Below are 18,499 nucleotides of genomic sequence, written 5' to 3'. Positions count from 1 at the left end.
TAAATCCTATCTAAGAAACTTTTACAATAATTTCTCTACTGCTGATGTAAGGCTCAACGGCCTATCATTTCCTGCACTATCCCTGATGCCCTTCTTAAACAATGGAGCAACATTGGCTATTTCCAGTCCTCTGGAACTTCACCTGTAGCTAATGAGGATACACAGATTTCTGTCAAGGCCCCAGCAATTTCCTCCCTTGCCTCTCACAGTATTTTGGGGTAGATCCCATCAGGCCCTAGGGACGTATCTACTTTAATAGATGAGTGTCCAACACCTCCTTTAATAATATCAACATGACTCAGAATATCTTCACACTCTATACACCTCATCCAGCAAGTCGTCCTCTTTGGTGAATACTGAGGCAAAGTATTCCTTAATGCTGTTTGCCAATGACATTTCATGACCCCTTTTAGCCTGCCTAACTCCTACCTTAAGTTCCTTCCTACTTGTTTTGTATTCTTCAAGGGCTTCATCTATCCTAAGCCGTTTGGACCTTACGAATGCTTCCTTTTTCATTTTGATATGGTTCATAATATCCTCATTATCCAGGGTTCCCCATACTTGCCACCCATATCTTTCATCCTCACAGGTACATGCCGGTCCTGAATCCTAATCAACTGACATTTGAAAGCCTCCCACATGCCGGATGTTGATTTTCCCACAAAAAGCCTCGCCCAGTCAACACGCTGCAGATCCTGCCTAATGCGTTGTAATTAGCATTCCCCCAGTCTAACACCTGCACCTGAGGACCACTTTTGTCCTTTTCTATCAGCAGCTTAAAACTTACAGAATTATGATCATAGTTCACGAAATCACCTCCTACTGAAACTTTGATCACCTGTCCAAGCTCATTTCCCAGTGTTAGAGGGGGAAATATTCACACAAAGGCCTGCGTATAAGTAAAAAAGCAGTTTGTTATGTCAGAATTCTGGGAGGGAAGATCTCAGACTCCGCAGCCTTTGACAGCACCTTCTCTCACTTGAGCTAAAGCTCACACAGGTTAATATACAGATTCAAGGGGTGGAATTAGTTGTTTCCTCATTTATGTACAATCAATCAACTGTATTCCCGTCACACTTATTACATGCAGTCAATCAATTTTCTTAGCTTCCCAATTATCACAAGTGGGTGTTGTCTTACCCGCCCCTAACTTCATACAGAAGTCATTCAAAACTAACATAATGATGTGTCCTGTGTACAGCTGTAGACCTTGAGCTTTATCAAGGATACATTGCATGTCTTGTTCTGTGAAGCTGTTATCAGCAGCTGTTGGTATACTCCATATACATACCCACAGTTGCTTTTCATGAGCCAGTTTACAGGGAATGTGGCTTGTTCAGCCATTTTGTGTCTTTAATATCACAAATTAGCTAACAGCCATTTTGTGTCTTTTCTGATATTAACAGCATTGTGTATACACTATCTATTTCTACAAATTGCCTCTTCTAAACAGGCGTCTAAGCCAATGAGTACCTTTTATTTCATCAGAACTATTCAAAAGTAACATAGGAGCACAAATGTAGTTACAGGGCCTCCTATAATTTATATCATAGTCCAGTATCACAAAATGCCCTCGAACACCAGCACCGGGTCTAATATGACCCCTTCCCGAGTTGGGCTATTTACATATTCTTTCAAGCTGTAAATACTACATCGCTGATTAAGCATTTTCTACAACCCATTATGAAATATTTTGATATATCTCAATCTGACTCGTGGGGGGGGGGTTCACGGTTCGTGAACATGCCCGGTTTTAATCTTGCAGGCGCCGAGACCAATGAGAGCCACTCACTGGCCTGGGTTGCTCTTAATCATAGAATTTACAGTGCAGAAGGAGGCCATTCGGCCCATCAAGTCTGCACTGGCTCTTGGAAAGGACACCCTACCCAAGGTCAACACTTCCACCCTATCCCCATAACCCAAGAAACCCCACCCAATACTAAGGGCAATTTTGGACACTGAGGGCAATTTAGCATGGCCAATCCACCTAACCTGCACATCTTTGGACTGTGGGAGGAAACCGGAGCACCCGGAGGAAACCCACGCACACACGGGGAGAACATGCAGACTCCACACAGACAGTAACCCAACCCGGAATTGAACCTGGGACCCTAGAGCTGTGAAGCAATTGTGCTAGCCACAATGCTACTGTGCTGCCCCTTAAGTGCTGGGGTGGCACAGCGGTCAGCACCGTTGCCTCGCAGTGCCAGGGACCCGGTTCAATTCCAGCCATTGGGCATTTTTTTTCAGTATCCAGCAGGCTGAGGGGTTATTGGGATAGGGCTTGGGTGGGGTGCTGTTTCAGAGGGGCAGGGTGCAGGCTGGATGGGCCGCATGGCCTCCTCTTACACTGGAGGGATTCGATGCTTCTGAGCCCAGCGCTGCTTCACTGAGCCACACCTGAAAGAGACAGTAAATGTTTGTGAGTGTGTGGCTCCTGAACAGTGACCTCTGAACTGATCTTTACTCAGCTGCCAGACAGGAAGGAACCTGGGGGGGGGGGGAGGTGGTGAATCAACTTTCTTGATCCGTTGAGGCGGGACGGAAGAGAAACCAGTCGAGGACCTGCGATGCTAAATGTTGTTGATATTTCTGCTGCCTCCCAATAATTCCTGACCTTTGTCTGCCAATTCTCAGGGTATTACTGGAATGTGTTAAATGCACACATATATATATATATAGAAGTAAAGATATATAATTAGAGAGAGGGATAGAAAGAAAGAGCTGTGTGTTTCTGAGCTGGAGTGAAAGTGAAAGGAGAAAAAAGTTGTCCGAGATGGCAGCCAGCGAAAAGGCTGTGAGTCTCAGTGAGAATCTGCTGTGCCCCATCTGCCTGAAGCTCCTCGTCGATGCCAGCACGCTGGAGTGCGGGCACAGCTACTGCCAGCCCTGCATCAACCAGTTCTGGGACAAGCAGCAGCCCCGGGTGTCCTGCCCGGAGTGCCGGGCCGAATTCCCCGACAGGAGGACCAAGGCGGTCCACGCTCTGAGAAACGCGGTGGAGCAGGTCCGGGAGAGCCAGGCTCCCGGGGGCGAGGAGGAGGAGGAGGAGGAGGGGGGTCGCTGCTGCCCTCGGCACGGAGCCCAGTACAGCCACTACTGCCAGAGCGAGCAGACACTCCTGTGTGCCCTGTGCCAGGAGGGAGGGCAGTACCAACAGCACCTGGTCAGCACCATAGCTGCCTCTGTCACACTTCACAAGGTGAGGGCTGCAGGGCAACATGAGTGCAATGATTAACTGTGTTTCGATTCTGTCCAGTGTGTGTGTTTCTGGTGCACAGATATGAACGTTCATTCCATACATATTCTGTATATCTGAGTGTGACACCGTCAATCTGTATTTGTTCTGTGCAGATCCCTGTATGTGACATATTTGTTTATTGTGCACATTTTGTCCCTATGTGGTACAGTATCTGTATTATGTACATACCTGTGTGTGTGATACAGTAGAGTGTATAGATGTCTGAAGGAGTTCTGTGTATATTCAAAGGGAGAATACAGTATCTGTACATGTGGGACTGTGTGACACAGTATATGTTCTGTGTATATTCAGAGAGGGAATACAGTATCTGCATTGTGTACATGCGGGTCTGTATGACACAGTATCTGTTCTGTGTATATTGAGGGGGAGAATACAGTATGTGGTGGTATGACTCGGGGTATTACGGTACCTGGGTGTGTGAGCTGCTATTGGTGTAGAAGGCTTACTGCCCATTGGCCCAAGCGCTGTCTTCTCATTGGTCGAGAGGAAGGTAGCTCCGCCTACAAGGCGGAGTATAAGAACCCGTGTTTCCCAGCAGCCAGGTCATTTCTGTACTCCTGCTGCTGGGCACACTTCTTGTAGATTAAACACTTTGATTCGGACTACTCCTTCGTTTCTGTGTTCATTGATCGTGCATCAATCTATATTGTATACATGTGGGACTGTGTGACACAGGATCTGTTCTGTGTACATTCAGCAGGAGAACACAATATCTATTGTATCCATATGGGACTGTGTGACACAGGGTCTGTTCTGTGTATATTCAGAGGGGGAATATAGTATCTATATTGTATACATGTGGGACTGTGTGATACTGTACTTCAAACCCCTTGCATTAAAAGTCAATATGTGGAAGGGGTTGAGCATAGGTAATAATAATAATCTTTATTATTGTCACAAGTAGACTTACATTAACACTGCAATTAAGTTACTGTGAAAAGCCCCTGGTTGCCACATTCCGGCACCTGTTCGGGTACACACAGGGAGAATTCAGAATGTCCAATTCACCTAACAGCACGTCTTTCGGGGCTTGTGGGAGGAAACCGGAGCACCCGGAGGAAACCCACACAGACACGGGGGGAACGTGCAGACTCTGCACAGACAGTGACCCAAGCTGGGAATCGAACCTGGGACCCTGGCGCTGCAAAGCAACAGTGCTAACCACTGTGCTATTGTTAGAGGAAGGTATCCCACAATCCTTCTTAACCAAGGAGCTAAAAGCAGAATATTGCTAACCACTGTGCTACCGAACAGAGAACTGGGAAGTGTAAGCTGCACAGCCCTCAGTCGGCCATAAGTGATGGTGGTGTTTTGGGAGGTCAGTGCCCCTCTCAGTCTGTACCCCCCTCCCCCCCCCACTTGGTTTTATTTGATGGTGTCCTGTCTGATTGCAGGATGCACTGAAAGAATCCTTGGAGAAGCTGAACGAGGAGGAGACAACGCTCATCGAGGTCCGACATGAACAAAAACGCAACATCACAGCGGTGCAAGTAGGTCCAGCAGGGGTTTTCTCTTGTCACTGGGTGACTCATTTTCCTGTCCATCACCCCTGCCCGCCCCCCGCCACCCCAATGATGGCGGCCCCCCTTGTAAACGCTGGGTTTTCTCTCCCTTGCAGGAGGCATTTCTGACTGACTTGAGGCACGTCAAGCAGTGCTTCGCTGAAATAGGCCAGCTCATCGAGAGAAAGGAGCAGAGCTTGGTGGAGAAACTGGAGGGAAATGTGGAAACTGACATGAAAAGGATGGAAACGAGACTGGGGGAGATCCAGGAAGGACTGACGTCTGTCGGTGTGGAAATCGTAAAGAGAAAAGAACAGTTGGCGGAACAAGATGACATACAGTTCCTGCAGGTAATGGAATGGGATTGCAGACTTTCTGCAGACATAATCTTATATTCCTGTCGGTGTAGAGGTGCTGGGAATGGCCGGGCGGTACGGTGGCACAGTGGTTAGAGCTGTCGGCCTCACGGCACCAGGAATCTAGGTTCGATTCGGGCCTCGGATGGCTGTCTGTGTGGAGTTTGCGCTTTCTCCCCGTGTCTGCGTGGGCTTCCTCTGGGTGCTCCGGTTTCCTCCCCACATCCCAAAGATGTGCAAGTTAGGTGGATTGGTCATGATCAATGCACGGGGTTACGGGGATGGAGCAGGGTAGGTGGGGGTTGGAGGGGGGGGGGGGCGGTGTCAGACATGATGAGCCAAATTACCTTCTGCATGTTAGGGATTCTATGGACCCGTCGAGAGGTTATGCCTCCCGTTCTGGAGTCTAAGTTTGGTGGCGGGAGTGGACATGGGAAGCGGTGGGTCGGAGGGGATAACTCTCCGATTCTCACAGTGATGGGAGGGAGGTAGGGCGGAACCAGTCAGAAAGTGCTGTTACTTCACAGGGTCGAACGACCAGTTGTCATATTTAAAGGGCACCCGGACAGCCAGCACTATGTCCCTTCCACCTTTGCCCCTCCACCCTTCCCCAAATGCGGACGAGCCTTCCTCCCTTTATTGGTCATCCTCCCCCCAACACGTGCTGCCGCCGCCCGGTCTCAAGTGCAGGCTGCCATTTACAGAGGCACCACTTCCTCCCATGGAGAACAATGCAGCGGCAAACTCACCATTAATGGTGGGGGGGAATCTACCTCACCATGTGCGCAGCTGGGAACATGAACTTTCAAATTTCTCGTTGGTGGTCAACGTAATTTTGGAGGGGGGGGGGGTGGGCTTAATCCCGACAAGGTGGCCCTTTTAACGCTTGACATGCCAAGGCCATGCAAAATGGCTTCCCGGCATCTTTCGCCGGATAAGCTCCAGCCGCCATTAACCCACCTTCGAAGTTCCAGATGACAGAATTCCTAAAGTACATCCCACCGTCAGCAAACTGACATTTGGCCGCATGCCACATTAGGTTCCCCTGCCAAGCTCCCAGCTTCTGACAGGCCCGGAAGGTTCCGCCCAGTACTCCAGACAGGTGTGTGTGTGCGCATGCATGGGCGTGTGTCAACCTGACAGACTGATGTGTGTGTGTGCGTGTGGCAAGTATATGATTAAAAACTCAAGATTAACCGCTTGTCAAAGTATAATTCTCAACTACCTATTTAAGCAGTCTAGCAGATGAACTGTGTAATATGTTTAGGCAGGGCAAAATATTCAGCGTCAATTAAAATAATTTTCTTTCTTTTTTTCATGAAGGGATTGAACCTTCTAAAGCAGAGGTATGTGTTTTAATTCATGGAAAGAAAAGAAACACCCAAAGAGATTAAATATTGCGTTTGATGTTTCATCCCAGAGATGTTGACAGATTTTCATGTACACAGGACTCCCGGAGACTTTAAAGCACTGAAGGATATATCTGACGATCCCCCCTTGGAGGTGTTGAAAGGTCCTTTGCAGTACAGCGTGTGGAAGGAATTAAGGGCTCTCATCAAACCAGGTGAGTTATTTGAAATTATTTTTTTAAAAATATTTTTATTAAGGTTTTGAAGAACTTTTCATAATAAAACAGTAGTAACCTTAATAACAAAACAAACTAGAGTGAACATTAACATAGTGCAAAAAGAGAATATACAATAACAATTAAATAGACATTACCCCCATGCGACCCAGTCGTCCCACACCATCCCAATGAAGCACTCACCCCCTCCCCAACCCCCCCATGGATTGCTGCTGCTGCTGACATTTTAATTTTCCCCGAGAAAGTCGACGAACGGCTGCCACCTCCGGGAGAACCCTAGTGTAGACCCTCTTAAGGCAAACTTTATTTTCTCGAGGCTGAGAAACCCAGCCATGTCGGAAACCAAGTCTCTACACTCGGGGGGGGCTTGGGGTCCCTCCACATTAATAAAATCCGTCTCCGGGCTACGCAAAGGCCAAGACGTTGGCCTCTTTCGCCCCCTGGACTCCCGGGTCTTCTGACACTCCAAAGATCGCTATCTCTGGACTCGGCACCACCCGTGTGTTAAGCACCTTGGACATTGCCCTCGCGAACCCTTGCCAGAAGTCTCTAAGCTCTGGGCGAGCCCAAAACATGTGGACATGGTTTGCTGGGCTGCCCTTGCACCTCATACAACTGTCTTCTAGCCCAAAAGAGTTGCTCATTCTCGCTGCCCGGTCCACCACCTTAAATTAAATTAGACTGAGCCTGGCACATGATGAGGAGGAATTAACCCTGCCCAGGACCTCTGCCCACAGACCCGCTTCCAACTCCTCACCTAGCTCCTCCTCCCACTTGCCCTTGAGCTCCTCCACCGGGGTTTCCTCTGCCTCCTGTAGTTCCTGGTAGATATCCGATACCCTCCCCTCCCCCACCCAGGTGCCGGAGACCACCCTGTCCTGAATCCTCAGCCGTGGCAGCGTCGGAAAGGCCGCTAGCTGTTTTTTCAGGAAGGCTCGTACTTGCAGATATTTAAAAACGTTTCTTGGCGGCAGATTAAATTTGTCCTCTAGCATCTTCAAACTGGGAAAGCTTCCGTCTATGAACAGATCTCCCATCCTTCTGATGCCTGCCCTCTGCCAGCTCTGGAACCCACTATCCATCTTAACCGGGACAAACCTGTGATTGTTGCATATCGGGGTCCAGACCGACACTCCCTCCACCCTCTTGTACCTCCTCTACTGCCCCCAGATCCGCAGTGTCGCCACCACCACCGGACCTGCGGAGTAGTGGGTCAGCGAGAACGGCAAAGGAGCCGTTATCAAAGCTCCCAGCCTAGTACCTTTGCAAGACGCCGCCTCCAGCTGCTCCCACGTAGTTGTGAAAGTTCGGCAGCGCCAACCACCCCCCCTACGACTGCGCTCCAACAGCGATGTCCTTACTCGCAGGGTCTTATTCGCCCACACAAAGCCCGTAATGATCCTACTCACCCGCTTAAAAAAGGCCTGAGGGATGAAAATGGGGAGCCACTAAAAGACAAACAAAAATCTGGGGAGGACAGCCATTTTCACGGTCTGCACCCTCTCTGCCAGTGACAGAGGGAGCATATCCCATCTTTTAAAGTCCCCTTCCATTTGGTCCACCAACCGGGTCAGGTTGAGCCTGTGCAGGGCATCCCATTTCCTGGCCACCTGTATACCCAGGTAACGAAAACTTGGCCTGGATCACAAACAACTCGCTCTTTCCCATGTTCAGTTTGTACCCTGAAAAACTACCAAAATCCCTCAGGATTCGCAGAACCTTCTCCATCCCCTCCACCAGGTCCGAAATGTACAGGAGCAAATCATCCGCGTACAGCGAGACCCGATGTTTCCCCCCCCCCCCCACCACCACCACCCCCGGACCAGTCGCCACCAGTTCCTCAAGGCTCTCAGTGCCATAGCTAGTGGTTCTATTTCTAGGGAGCAGCACTTCTAACGGAGAGAGGGGACACCCCTGACTCATTCCCCAGTGAAGCATGAAGTACCCCGACCTCAGCCGGTTTGTACATACACTTGCTACAGGCGCCTGGTACAGCAATTTCACCCAGCCAATAAAGCCCTCACCAAACCCGAACCTCCCCAGCGTTTCCCAGAGGTACTCCCACTCCACCCGGTCAAAGGCTTTCTCTGCGTCCATCAGTGTTACCACCTCCGCCTCCCCTCCCTCTGAGGGCATCATAATAATATTCAAAAGTCTCCGGACATTGGCATTGAATTGTCTGCCTTTCGCAAACCCAGTCTGGTCTTCCTCTATCACCCCTGGGACACAATCCTCAATTCTTGTGGCCAGAATCTTAGCTAGCAATTTGGCATCCACGTTTAAAAGCGAAATCGGCCTGTATGACCCGCAATGTTCCGGGTCCTTCCCTCGTTTAAGAATGAGTGAGATCAAAGCCTGTGACATTGTTGGGGAGAGGGTTCCTTTCTCTCTAGCCTCATTGAAGGTCCTCATCAGGAGTGGGCTCAATATTTCCGAAAATTTCTTATAGAATTCTACCTGGTAACCGTCCGGCCCCAGGGCTTTATCCGATTGCATGCCCTCTATACCCTTCATAATCTCCTCCAATTCAATCGGGGCCCCCGCCCCTCCACCAGGTCCACTTCCACCTTTGGAAACCTCAACTGGTCCAAAGATTGCCTTGAGTTATTTGAAATTTTGACAAAAATGTGGAAGTCTCCACAGTCTCAGGTAAGGGGGTTGATCATTTAGGACTGAGATAAGGAGACCCTCAAAGGGCTTGTCCTGTGAAGAATGGTTGAGCAGGTTGCACCTATACCCATGCGAAGAATAAGAGGTGATCTTATTGGGGCTCAATAGGGTGGATACCGGGAGAATTTATTAATTTTTATTTGTTCATAAGATGTGGGGCTCACTGACTGGGCCACCACTCAGTGTCCATCCCTGAGGGCATTTAAGAGTCAACCACATTGCTGTGGGTCTGTAGGCCAGCCCGGGTAACAGGGTTCTTTCCCTAGTGGACATTAGAACCATAGAATTTCTACAGTGAGAAGGAGGCTGCTTGGTACATCAAGTCTGCGCCGACCCCCTGAAAGAGCACCCCACCTAGGCTCACTCCCCTGACTTATCCCTGTAACCCTTCCTGACCTGCACATCTTTGGACTGTGGGAGGAAACTGGAGCACCAGGAGGTTCTATAAATGGAATAGTGTCAGATAGGCTTCAGATGGTTTCACGGGTCGGCGCAACATCGAGGGCCGAAGGGCCCGTACGGCGCTGTAATGTTCTATGTTCTATGAAACCCATGCAGACACGGGAAGAACGTGCAAACGCCATACAGACAGGAACCCGAGGTCAGAATTGAACCTGGGTCCTTGGCACGTAAGGCATCAGTGGGTCTTTACGACAATTGACAATGGTTTCAGGGCGGCATGGTGGCACAGTGGTTAGCACAGCTGCCTCACGAGTTGAGGACCCGGCTTCGATCCCCGCTCCGGGTCACTGTCTGTGTGGAGTTTGCACCTTCTCCCATGTCTGCCTGGGTCTCACCCCCAACAACCCAAAGATGCCCAGGGTAGGTAGATTGGCCACGCTAGTTGGAAACATTTAAAAAAACACATGACGATGCTTTCACGGTTGTCATTAGACTTTTAATTCCAGATTTTTATTCAATTCAAATTTCACCATCTGCTGTGGTGGGATTCGCACCTGGGTCCAAGAGCATCACCCTGAATGAAGGCAATGCAAGAGTTAATGAAATGTATACAGACATCCACTAGAGGGAGCTAGTCCCATAAGTATATAAGGGATGGGGCTAAGCCTTGTGGGTCAGATGATGATGATGAAGAAGATAGTGAGGCATGAGAGAGAGCAGTTGTGTGCTTGAGAGTTCTGCAGTTAGAGATAGCATAGTTCAATATAGAAACCTTCTACTCCAGGAATGTGAACGAATTATAGTAAGTAGTGTAAATAAAATTCATAGATTTGTTCATTCACAAAGCTTGTTGTTCTTTGTTCAACACAACGCATCCAAGCCATCCTGTTAATGCAAAACAGGGAACAACACACTGGGGGCTCTGGATTATTAGTCCAGCGACAATAACACTACACCATTGCCCTCCCCTTTCCACTTGTAAGGGAAACCGGAACTAGGGGACGTGGTTTAAGAATAAGAGGTCTCCATTTTAAGGCTGGGCTGAGGAGAATTATTTTTCCCGAGAGGGGTTTTGTCTGTAAAAGTCTCTTGTCTAGGGAGCAATGTGTCACTGAATATATTCAATGTAGAGTTAGGAAAGTAGACAGGAAATAAGTGTCCCTCGGTTCCAAAGAGTTGTGAATCTTTGAAATCCTTACCCTAAAGGCTTGTCGACGCTCCATCGTTGAGTACATTTGTAAAAATGTTATTCACGGGATGTGGGTGTCGCTGGCTGGATCCAGCATTTGTTGCCCATCCCTAATTGCCCTTGAACTGAGTGGATTGCTAAGGCCATTGCAGAGAAGGGCAGTTAAAAGTCAACTATATTTCTGGAGTTACATGTAGGCCAGGCCAGGTCAGGCCGGCAGATTTCCTTCCCGAAAAGACATTACAGGGGACTGGTTGGACCACAACGAAATATATACTGGCATTGGAGGCGGTCCAGGGAAGGTTCACTCGGCTGATCCCGGGTATGATGGGATTTTCTTATGCGGCGAGGTTGAATCAGTTAGGCCTGTACTCATTGGAGTTTAGAATAATGAGAGGCAACCTGATTGGGACATATAGGATTCTCAGGAGGGTTGACAGGATACGTGCTGAGTACTTTCCCCCTTGTGGGAGAGTCGAGGACCAAAGGGCACAATCTCAGAGTAGGATGTCGCCCACGTAAGACTGGGATGAGGAGGATTTTCCTCTCTCGGAGGTTAGTGAACCTGTGGTGTACCGCAGAGAGCTGTGGAGGCTGCGTCATTAAGTATGTTCAAGGCTGAGATAGACAGATTTTTAATCAGTGAGGGAATCAAGGATTATGGGGATAAGGGGAAAGTGGAGTTGAGGATTATATCAGATCAGCCATGATCTCATTGAATGGTAGAGCAGATCTGACGAGCTGAGGTGTTGACTCCCTGCTCTTATTGCTTGCGTTCTGAGGTATCCGCCGATCCTTGCATCTAACTTACCCTCGATCTGTTTCTGTTACAGGACCGGCCTCGCTGACCCTGGACCCCGTCACAGCCAGTCCCTGGCTCGTTCTGTCCGAGGACCTGACCAGCGTGGCGCAGGGGAATCAGAAACGGCCCTTACCCGACGACCCGCAGAGATTTGACGTCTGCCCCTGCGTCCTCGCCTCGGTGGCATTCACGTCAGGGAGGCACTACTGGGAGGTGAATGTGGGCCGCAAGAGCAGCTGGACCCTGGGCGTGGCCGGGGAGTCAGTCAGCAGGAAAGGGGAAATCCTCCTGACGCCTCCCAATGGGTACTGGGTTATGGGGCTGAGGAACGGGAGTAAGTACACGGCCTTCACGTTGACAATGAGCAATCTCCAATTAGATGTCAAGCCCCGGGTGATTGGTGTCTACCTGGACTGTGAGGGAGGGCAAGTGTCCTTTTACAATGCCGATGCCATGTCCCACCTCCACACTTTCAGAGGCACCTTCACCCAGAAACTCTACCCTTTCTTCAGTCCAGGACTGAACCAGGGGGGCAGGAATGCCGAGCCTCTTCAGCTGTGTCACTCGACCGTCTCAAACCCCATCACCGAGGAGGAGGAGGAGGAGGAGCAAATAAGCCCATGCTTGGCTTGTGAGAGGGAGGACGCGACAAGCTCTGTCCCCCTGGCGAGTGCCAACAGCTTCCATTGGGACTGGAGCATGTGGAAAAGAGCCTGGCTCTGCTTCGGTGTATTGGTCTTGCTGGGCGTCGCCTCGCCGGGGAGTGCTAATTTCGCCGAGATGTACCTGGTGTGCTGTGGCATGCTGGGGTCTGCCGGCTGGCTTTGGGCTTTGCTGGGCAAGCGGAGCCTGGCGGGTGTTTCCTGGCTGTCCAGCGGCCTTCTGGGCTACGCCGGCTTGAGCTGCCTGCTGCTGGCTTATGCCCGGCTGCTGGGTGCCTGCTTGCTGGGGCTGAGCCTGGTCGGGCTGCTCCTGGCCTCGAGCGGTCGCCCGTGGCCGTTCTGGGTGGTGCCCAACCTGGGGGCCCTCGCCGGGCTGGTCTGGCTGTCGGATTACGAGGTCTGGGTCTGGTGGGTCTGCTGCGGCCTCCTGGCACACGCTGGTCTCTGCCTGTCCCTGCTGGGCTACGCCAACGTGGCCGAGGTCTGCTGGTGGTGTGGCGGAGTCAAGGGCTACGTTGGATTGTGTCTTCTCCTGCTGAGCTTTCACCAGCTGGCTGGTGTCTGCTGGGTCGGGCTGGGCCTGATGGGACTCTGCTTGTCCTTGATGGGCCATCTGGGTAACCGGTCAATCATGGCTGGCCTGCTGGGCTACAGTGGCGTGTGGTGTGCCTTGGTGGGTGATGCTGAGCTTTCCGCCGTCACGCTGGGCGTCGCTGGTTTGTCGTGGTCCTGCTGGTCCTATTACGCCTGCTAGGTTGAGTCTGTAAACTCACCCACCCCTCTCCACCCCCCCCATTCGCCGTTGAATTTGACATTTTGTGATAAGCCCATTGGCCTAAAGAGTTTCCTAGCTTCTGCCCACTGGCGCTGAAACAAAAGATGACAGACACGAGTCGGGGGGGGCTGCCTTTTACCCCGACTTCCACGCAGACTTAAAAACCCACGGCGCGCAAAGTCAGTCTTGGCCCTGCCCTGGGATTGAAACAACCAAATGGTGGCATTCTTCCGCGTCTTGCGCCCATCCTAGGAGAGATGCCAAACTGGGCACCGAACCTGCGCCCATGTACATTCCCAACGTCCTGTGGGTGGGCAGCGATCGTTTAAGCAGCTTACAAGCTTTCAGCTCATTCGTTCGTGTAACTGAGCCTGTGCATCAGAGGAACAGTTAACTGACAAAATTGTTCACAATGTAGTCTTGCGGCAACGCTTGGGGATCCTGCCTCACCTTTTCCGTATTTACGGGAATATTTAATGACACACTCTCTCACTATTCCTTCTGCGGCCCAAGTCACAGTGGCACAGTAAGGCAATTATTCGGCCAGACGAGTCCTCGGAGTGGAGGGAGGGAAAGAAAACAAGAGGGGAAGAGAGCGAGGGAGGCCTAAATTTCCAGGCCTGAATTGGAGTTGTGGATGGGGGATACCTGCGCCCGTTTAGTGAAGGGGACGAAGCAGGCTGACAGAGTCCGGCAGGTGACGAGATGCCTCGTTGAGAAGGGCAGATGACAGCTGTGACACAGCAGTGGAGCTCACTGGATTTCTAACCACATAGCTATGGCTTCCCAAAGGCGCTTTGAGCAATTGCTGGCACCCAACGCAGTTTTGAAGGACAGTCGTGAAGAGCAACCCAAACAGGAAGTGATTCAACTCGCCCGAATGTCCAAGTAGTTTGAATCTATCGACTCATAATTCTTTAGCACGGGGCAGCAGGGTGGTGCAGTGGTTAGCACTGCTGCGTCACGGAGCCGAGGTCCCAGGTTCGATCCCGGCTCTGGGTCACTGTCTGTGTGGAGTTTGCACTTTCTCCCCATGTTTGCGTGTGTTTCGCCCTCACAACCCAAAGATGTGCAACGTAGGTGGATTGGCCATGCTAAATTGCCCCTTAATTGGAAAAAATGAATTGGGTACTCTAAATTTAAAAAAAAGAATTGCAGGGCGCAGTATCTCGGAGGGTTGCACGACTGCAGGAGGCTATGAGATAAAGGGGCAGAGGCCATGGTGGGATTGGGAAACGGCGGGTGAGAGTTTTACGGTTTTGGGGCGGAAGGTGGAATTCAAAGGGACCGCGGCTGGGCAGGGTGTGGGAGATAAGCAGTCAGCCTGCTGAAGGGGCTGCTTCAGGTGGGGGTGGGCAGACCAGAGAGAGAGAGTGGCCAGGATTATCCAATCATGAGTCCTACACAATTGTGCTCTAAAATGAAGCGGGAGACCGGAGCTGAGACCGGTTGAGTCTGTGCAGGAGGCAGCCACGCATCAAGGCCGGGCTGTCAAATCAAGCCTTTGTAGGCCGTATCTTCACCTGGTCAGCTCCAATTCGAGCTCGCTCCTCTCCAAGTGGCAAAGCTTAAACAGCGGTCATTTAAAAACAAAAATCAAAGAAAATGCATTTTCAATCTTCTGTTGATAACTTTGACCTCAAATGGAATGTGCTAGTTTGTACATATCACTTCATTGGTTGCTTGCCCCCGTATGTTACTGCGAACTATACTAATAAAATCTTAATGAACGAGAATGGGAAGATTTATTTAGAAACAGAATGCATTCAACTTTCAAGAGCGCTGAAGTAAAATTCAAAGGAAATGTTAGAAAGGCACAATAAAAAACAGATGTACAAATGAAAGAGCAAAATGCCCCTGTTGTTAACTGCCTCAAAGGGTGAGGGGGAGAAGGCAATAACAGGAGGAAGTAAATTCTCCATCTCGCTCTCGCTCAGGACATCCTGAAGGACCCACCTTCACCCTTCCCTTGGTCAGACCTGGGGACCACCGCGCCTCAGTCTCTGCACTTCCACCCAGCTGTGTGCTGGAGGAATGGAGCTCCAATGGGCCCTAGTACTGAGCCTTGCCAAAGCTTGCTGCTGTCTGCACTTGGAGCATGAGAAATGGCTGCCTGGTTCAGAGTGGTGCCACCTTGAGTGGATTTCCACGACCCACTGAGGAGAATGGCTGGGAGGGGGCTCTGCTGCTCTGTTTAGGATCCAGAGGGTGTTCCCTTCCAAACCAAACCAGCAGTTTGTGGGATTGTGGAAATCCGCAGCAGAGATGGCAGGCCTACCCTAGCCGTGTTTAGTCCGCCAGCCCCCTGATTTTGCTCCATAACCCCAACGGTCCTCTTTCCCAACTGCCTGGCCAAGTCCCTCCTGAAATTATTTCTGACATCACCCAACAATACGTTTTCAGAGCTTCGAAAACTGGACTGGACCAGCCATATAAATTCTGTGGCTACCAGAGCAAGTCAGAGGCTGAGAATCCTGCGGCGAGTAAATCACCTGATGCCCTGAAGCCTGTCCACCATCTACCAGACACAAGTCAGGTGTGTGATGGAATACTCCCCACTTACCTGGATGAGTACAGCTCCAATACTCAGGAAGCTCGACACCATCCAGGACAAAGCAGCGCGTGTGATTGCTACTCCTTCCACAAATATTCACTCCCTCCACCACCGGCGCACAGTGGCAGCCGTGTGTACCATCTACAAGGGCAATTAGGGATTGGCAACAAATGCTTGTCTCGCCAACGAAGCCCACATCCTGTCAACGAGTTAAGAACTCCAGATCCTAACAAATCTCAGTGCGAAAAAAATTCTCTCTTCTAGATTTCAGATCTATCACCTCTGATACTCTCCAGAGTGAATAGTTCCAGGTCAAAACATCTCAGCATCTTGAAATCCTCTATTAGGTCACCTGTTAACCTCTGTTCCAAGGATAACAGTTTGAACTTTTCCATGCCCTGTTCATAGATGAAGTCCCTCATCTTTGGTAACATCCTAGTGATCCGTCTGCGGAACCTTTCTAAGGTCTTTACATCGTTCGTTAAGCCCAGAGTTGTCCATTAACCTTCAGCTAAGGCCTAATCAGTGATTTATACAGTTAGCGCATGTTCCCTTTGCTTTCATAAGCTATTCCTCTATTCATAAACCCAAAGAGCCCAATACACTATTGTAACCAGGTTGTCAACTTCCATACGAATTATGGAGGCCACTCAGCCCCTCAAGCCTGCTTCACCATTCGATCATAGCTGATATGATTGTAACCTCAACCCACATTCCTGCCGACCCCTGATAACCTTTCACATCCTTCTATCTGACTCTACCTTAAAAACATTCAAAGATTCTGCTTCCACAGTCTTTTAAGGAAAAGAGTTCCAGAGACTGACGACTCTGAGAGAAAGAAATTCTCATCACCATCTTAATTGGACGACCCCTTATTTTTAACCCTTGACCACCAATTCTAGATTCTCCCACAAGAGGAAACATCCTTTCCTTGACCCTGAAAGACCCCTTTCCTCCTTTGGACACCAGGGTCTCTCTGCCCATTTACTCGTTTTCAAATTGTCCTATTTATTGGACAGGTACCGGACCCCCTCTCTGGGAAGATCCAGACCAGATGTGCACCCGATATATGGGGCTGGGATCATAGAATTTACAGTGTAGAAGGACGCCATTCAGCCCATTGAGTCTGCATTGGCCCTTGGAAAGAGGACCCTACCTAAGCCCACACCTCTACTCTATCCCTGTAACCCAGTGAACCCACCCAATCTTTTTTGGACACTAAGGGCAATTTAGCATGGCCAATCCACCTAACCTGCACGTCTTTGGACTGGGAGGAAACCGGAGCACCCGGAGGAAGCCCACGCAGACACTGGGAGAACATGCAGACTCCGCACAGACAGTGACCCAGCCGGGAATCGAACCTAGGACCCTGAAGCTGTGGAGCACCTGTGCTAACCACTGTGCTGCCCGGATTCTCCGCCGGCAGGATGGAACAGAATGCTGCCCGTAATGGAATCACATCATTGTTCAGTTCTGGAGAATATTTGGGGCCCTGACCTTAAATATAAGAAGTCTTACAACACCGAGTCCAACAGGTTTGTTTCAAACACGAGCATTCGGAGCGCAGCTCCTTCCTCAGGTGAATGGCGAGGTATGTTCCAGAAACATTTATATAGACAAAGTCAGAGATGCTGGACAATGCTTGGAATGCAGGCATTTGCAGGTAACCAAATCATTACAGATCCAGGGAGAGGGATAATCACAGGTTAAAGAGGTGTGAATTGTCCCAAGCCAGAACAGTTGGTAGGATTTTGCAAGTCCAGGCCTGATGGTGGGGGGTGGATGTAATGCGACATGAATCAAAGATCCCGGTTGAGGCCCCCCCCCCACTGTAAATTATTTGCAAAACTATATCGTTCCACACCACCCCCGCCGGACTCATTTTTAACAGGGGGTGAATGTGGTGAATCGCTGTTTGCACCTGTATTAGGGGATGTAAGGTAGGACCTGCACTACAGGTTCGCCGGTAGCCCCTGCCGGCTAGCTCCGCCCATAAGTAGCCGTATAAATATGCGTGTCCTTCTGAGCAGCCATTTCTCCAGCTGCAGCAGGAGGCCACGCATCTGACTGTAATAAAGCCACAGTTGTACCCAATCTGATCTTTTGTGCAATTGATCGTGCATCAGGGGGTGTTGCTGGTGACCCTAAGAGCCGTGGGTCAGTGAGTTAGTTTGGAGGGCAGGGTGTGTTGCATTCTCACAAGAAGAAAGAGAGACACAACAGCAAGAGGAGACTCCCAGGATCAATCACTGGCTGGCTGAAAAAACAGGACAAAAGGTGTCACTTAAGGGACGCGGCAAAATGTCAAATTAAGGGACAATCTCCTAGCTGGTTATGCTATTTATGTTCGCGAGTCGAGGCTGTGGTTAAAATCTGCAGGACTACAGGATAAAGACGTGTGGCATTGGTGGAATCGCTGAATGATACTCATTCTGTCCTGTCACCAGAATCGTTACGTGCAGAAGGAGGCCACCTGGCCCATCGCAGCAGCACCGATCCTCAGAATGAGCAATTTATCCAATGCCGTAACTCCGCCTTCTCTCTGTGATCTTGGCTCCTACTTTTGCCAATAACACTTCAATTCCATTTTGAATATTTCAATTGAACCCCCCTCCACCACACTCTCAGGCAGTACATTCCAAACCATCGCCACTTGCTGCAGGAGAAAGATTTTCCTCATGTCGCTTTTGCTTCTTTTACTAATTACTTCAGATCCTTTCACCGGTGGTAACTGTGTCTC

At 50.0% G+C, this 18,499-nt stretch overlaps 1 protein-coding gene across 1 annotated transcript in view; it reads left to right on the top strand.

The window, feature by feature from the left end:
* Positions 1-14,941, top strand: part of LOC119975554 — a 76,061-nt gene extending 61,120 nt beyond the window's left edge. The window contains exons 7-13 of the mRNA XM_038815341.1: positions 466-589; positions 2,703-3,202; positions 4,657-4,752; positions 4,881-5,114; positions 6,444-6,466; positions 6,569-6,684; positions 11,800-14,941. Coding sequence (XP_038671269.1) covers positions 466-589; positions 2,703-3,202; positions 4,657-4,752; positions 4,881-5,114; positions 6,444-6,466; positions 6,569-6,684; positions 11,800-13,184 — 2,478 coding nt within the window. The 3' untranslated portion in view covers positions 13,185-14,941. The remainder of the gene's footprint in view (positions 1-465; positions 590-2,702; positions 3,203-4,656; positions 4,753-4,880; positions 5,115-6,443; positions 6,467-6,568; positions 6,685-11,799) is intronic.
* Positions 14,942-18,499: the final 3,558 nt, after the last annotated feature.

Source organism: Scyliorhinus canicula, chromosome 13, assembly GCF_902713615.1.
Source record: "Scyliorhinus canicula chromosome 13, sScyCan1.1, whole genome shotgun sequence".
Taxonomy (NCBI): Eukaryota; Metazoa; Chordata; class Chondrichthyes; order Carcharhiniformes; family Scyliorhinidae; genus Scyliorhinus; species Scyliorhinus canicula.
The sequence above is the reverse complement of the archived record's forward strand: the minus strand, read 5'-3'. Positions and strand labels throughout refer to the sequence as shown.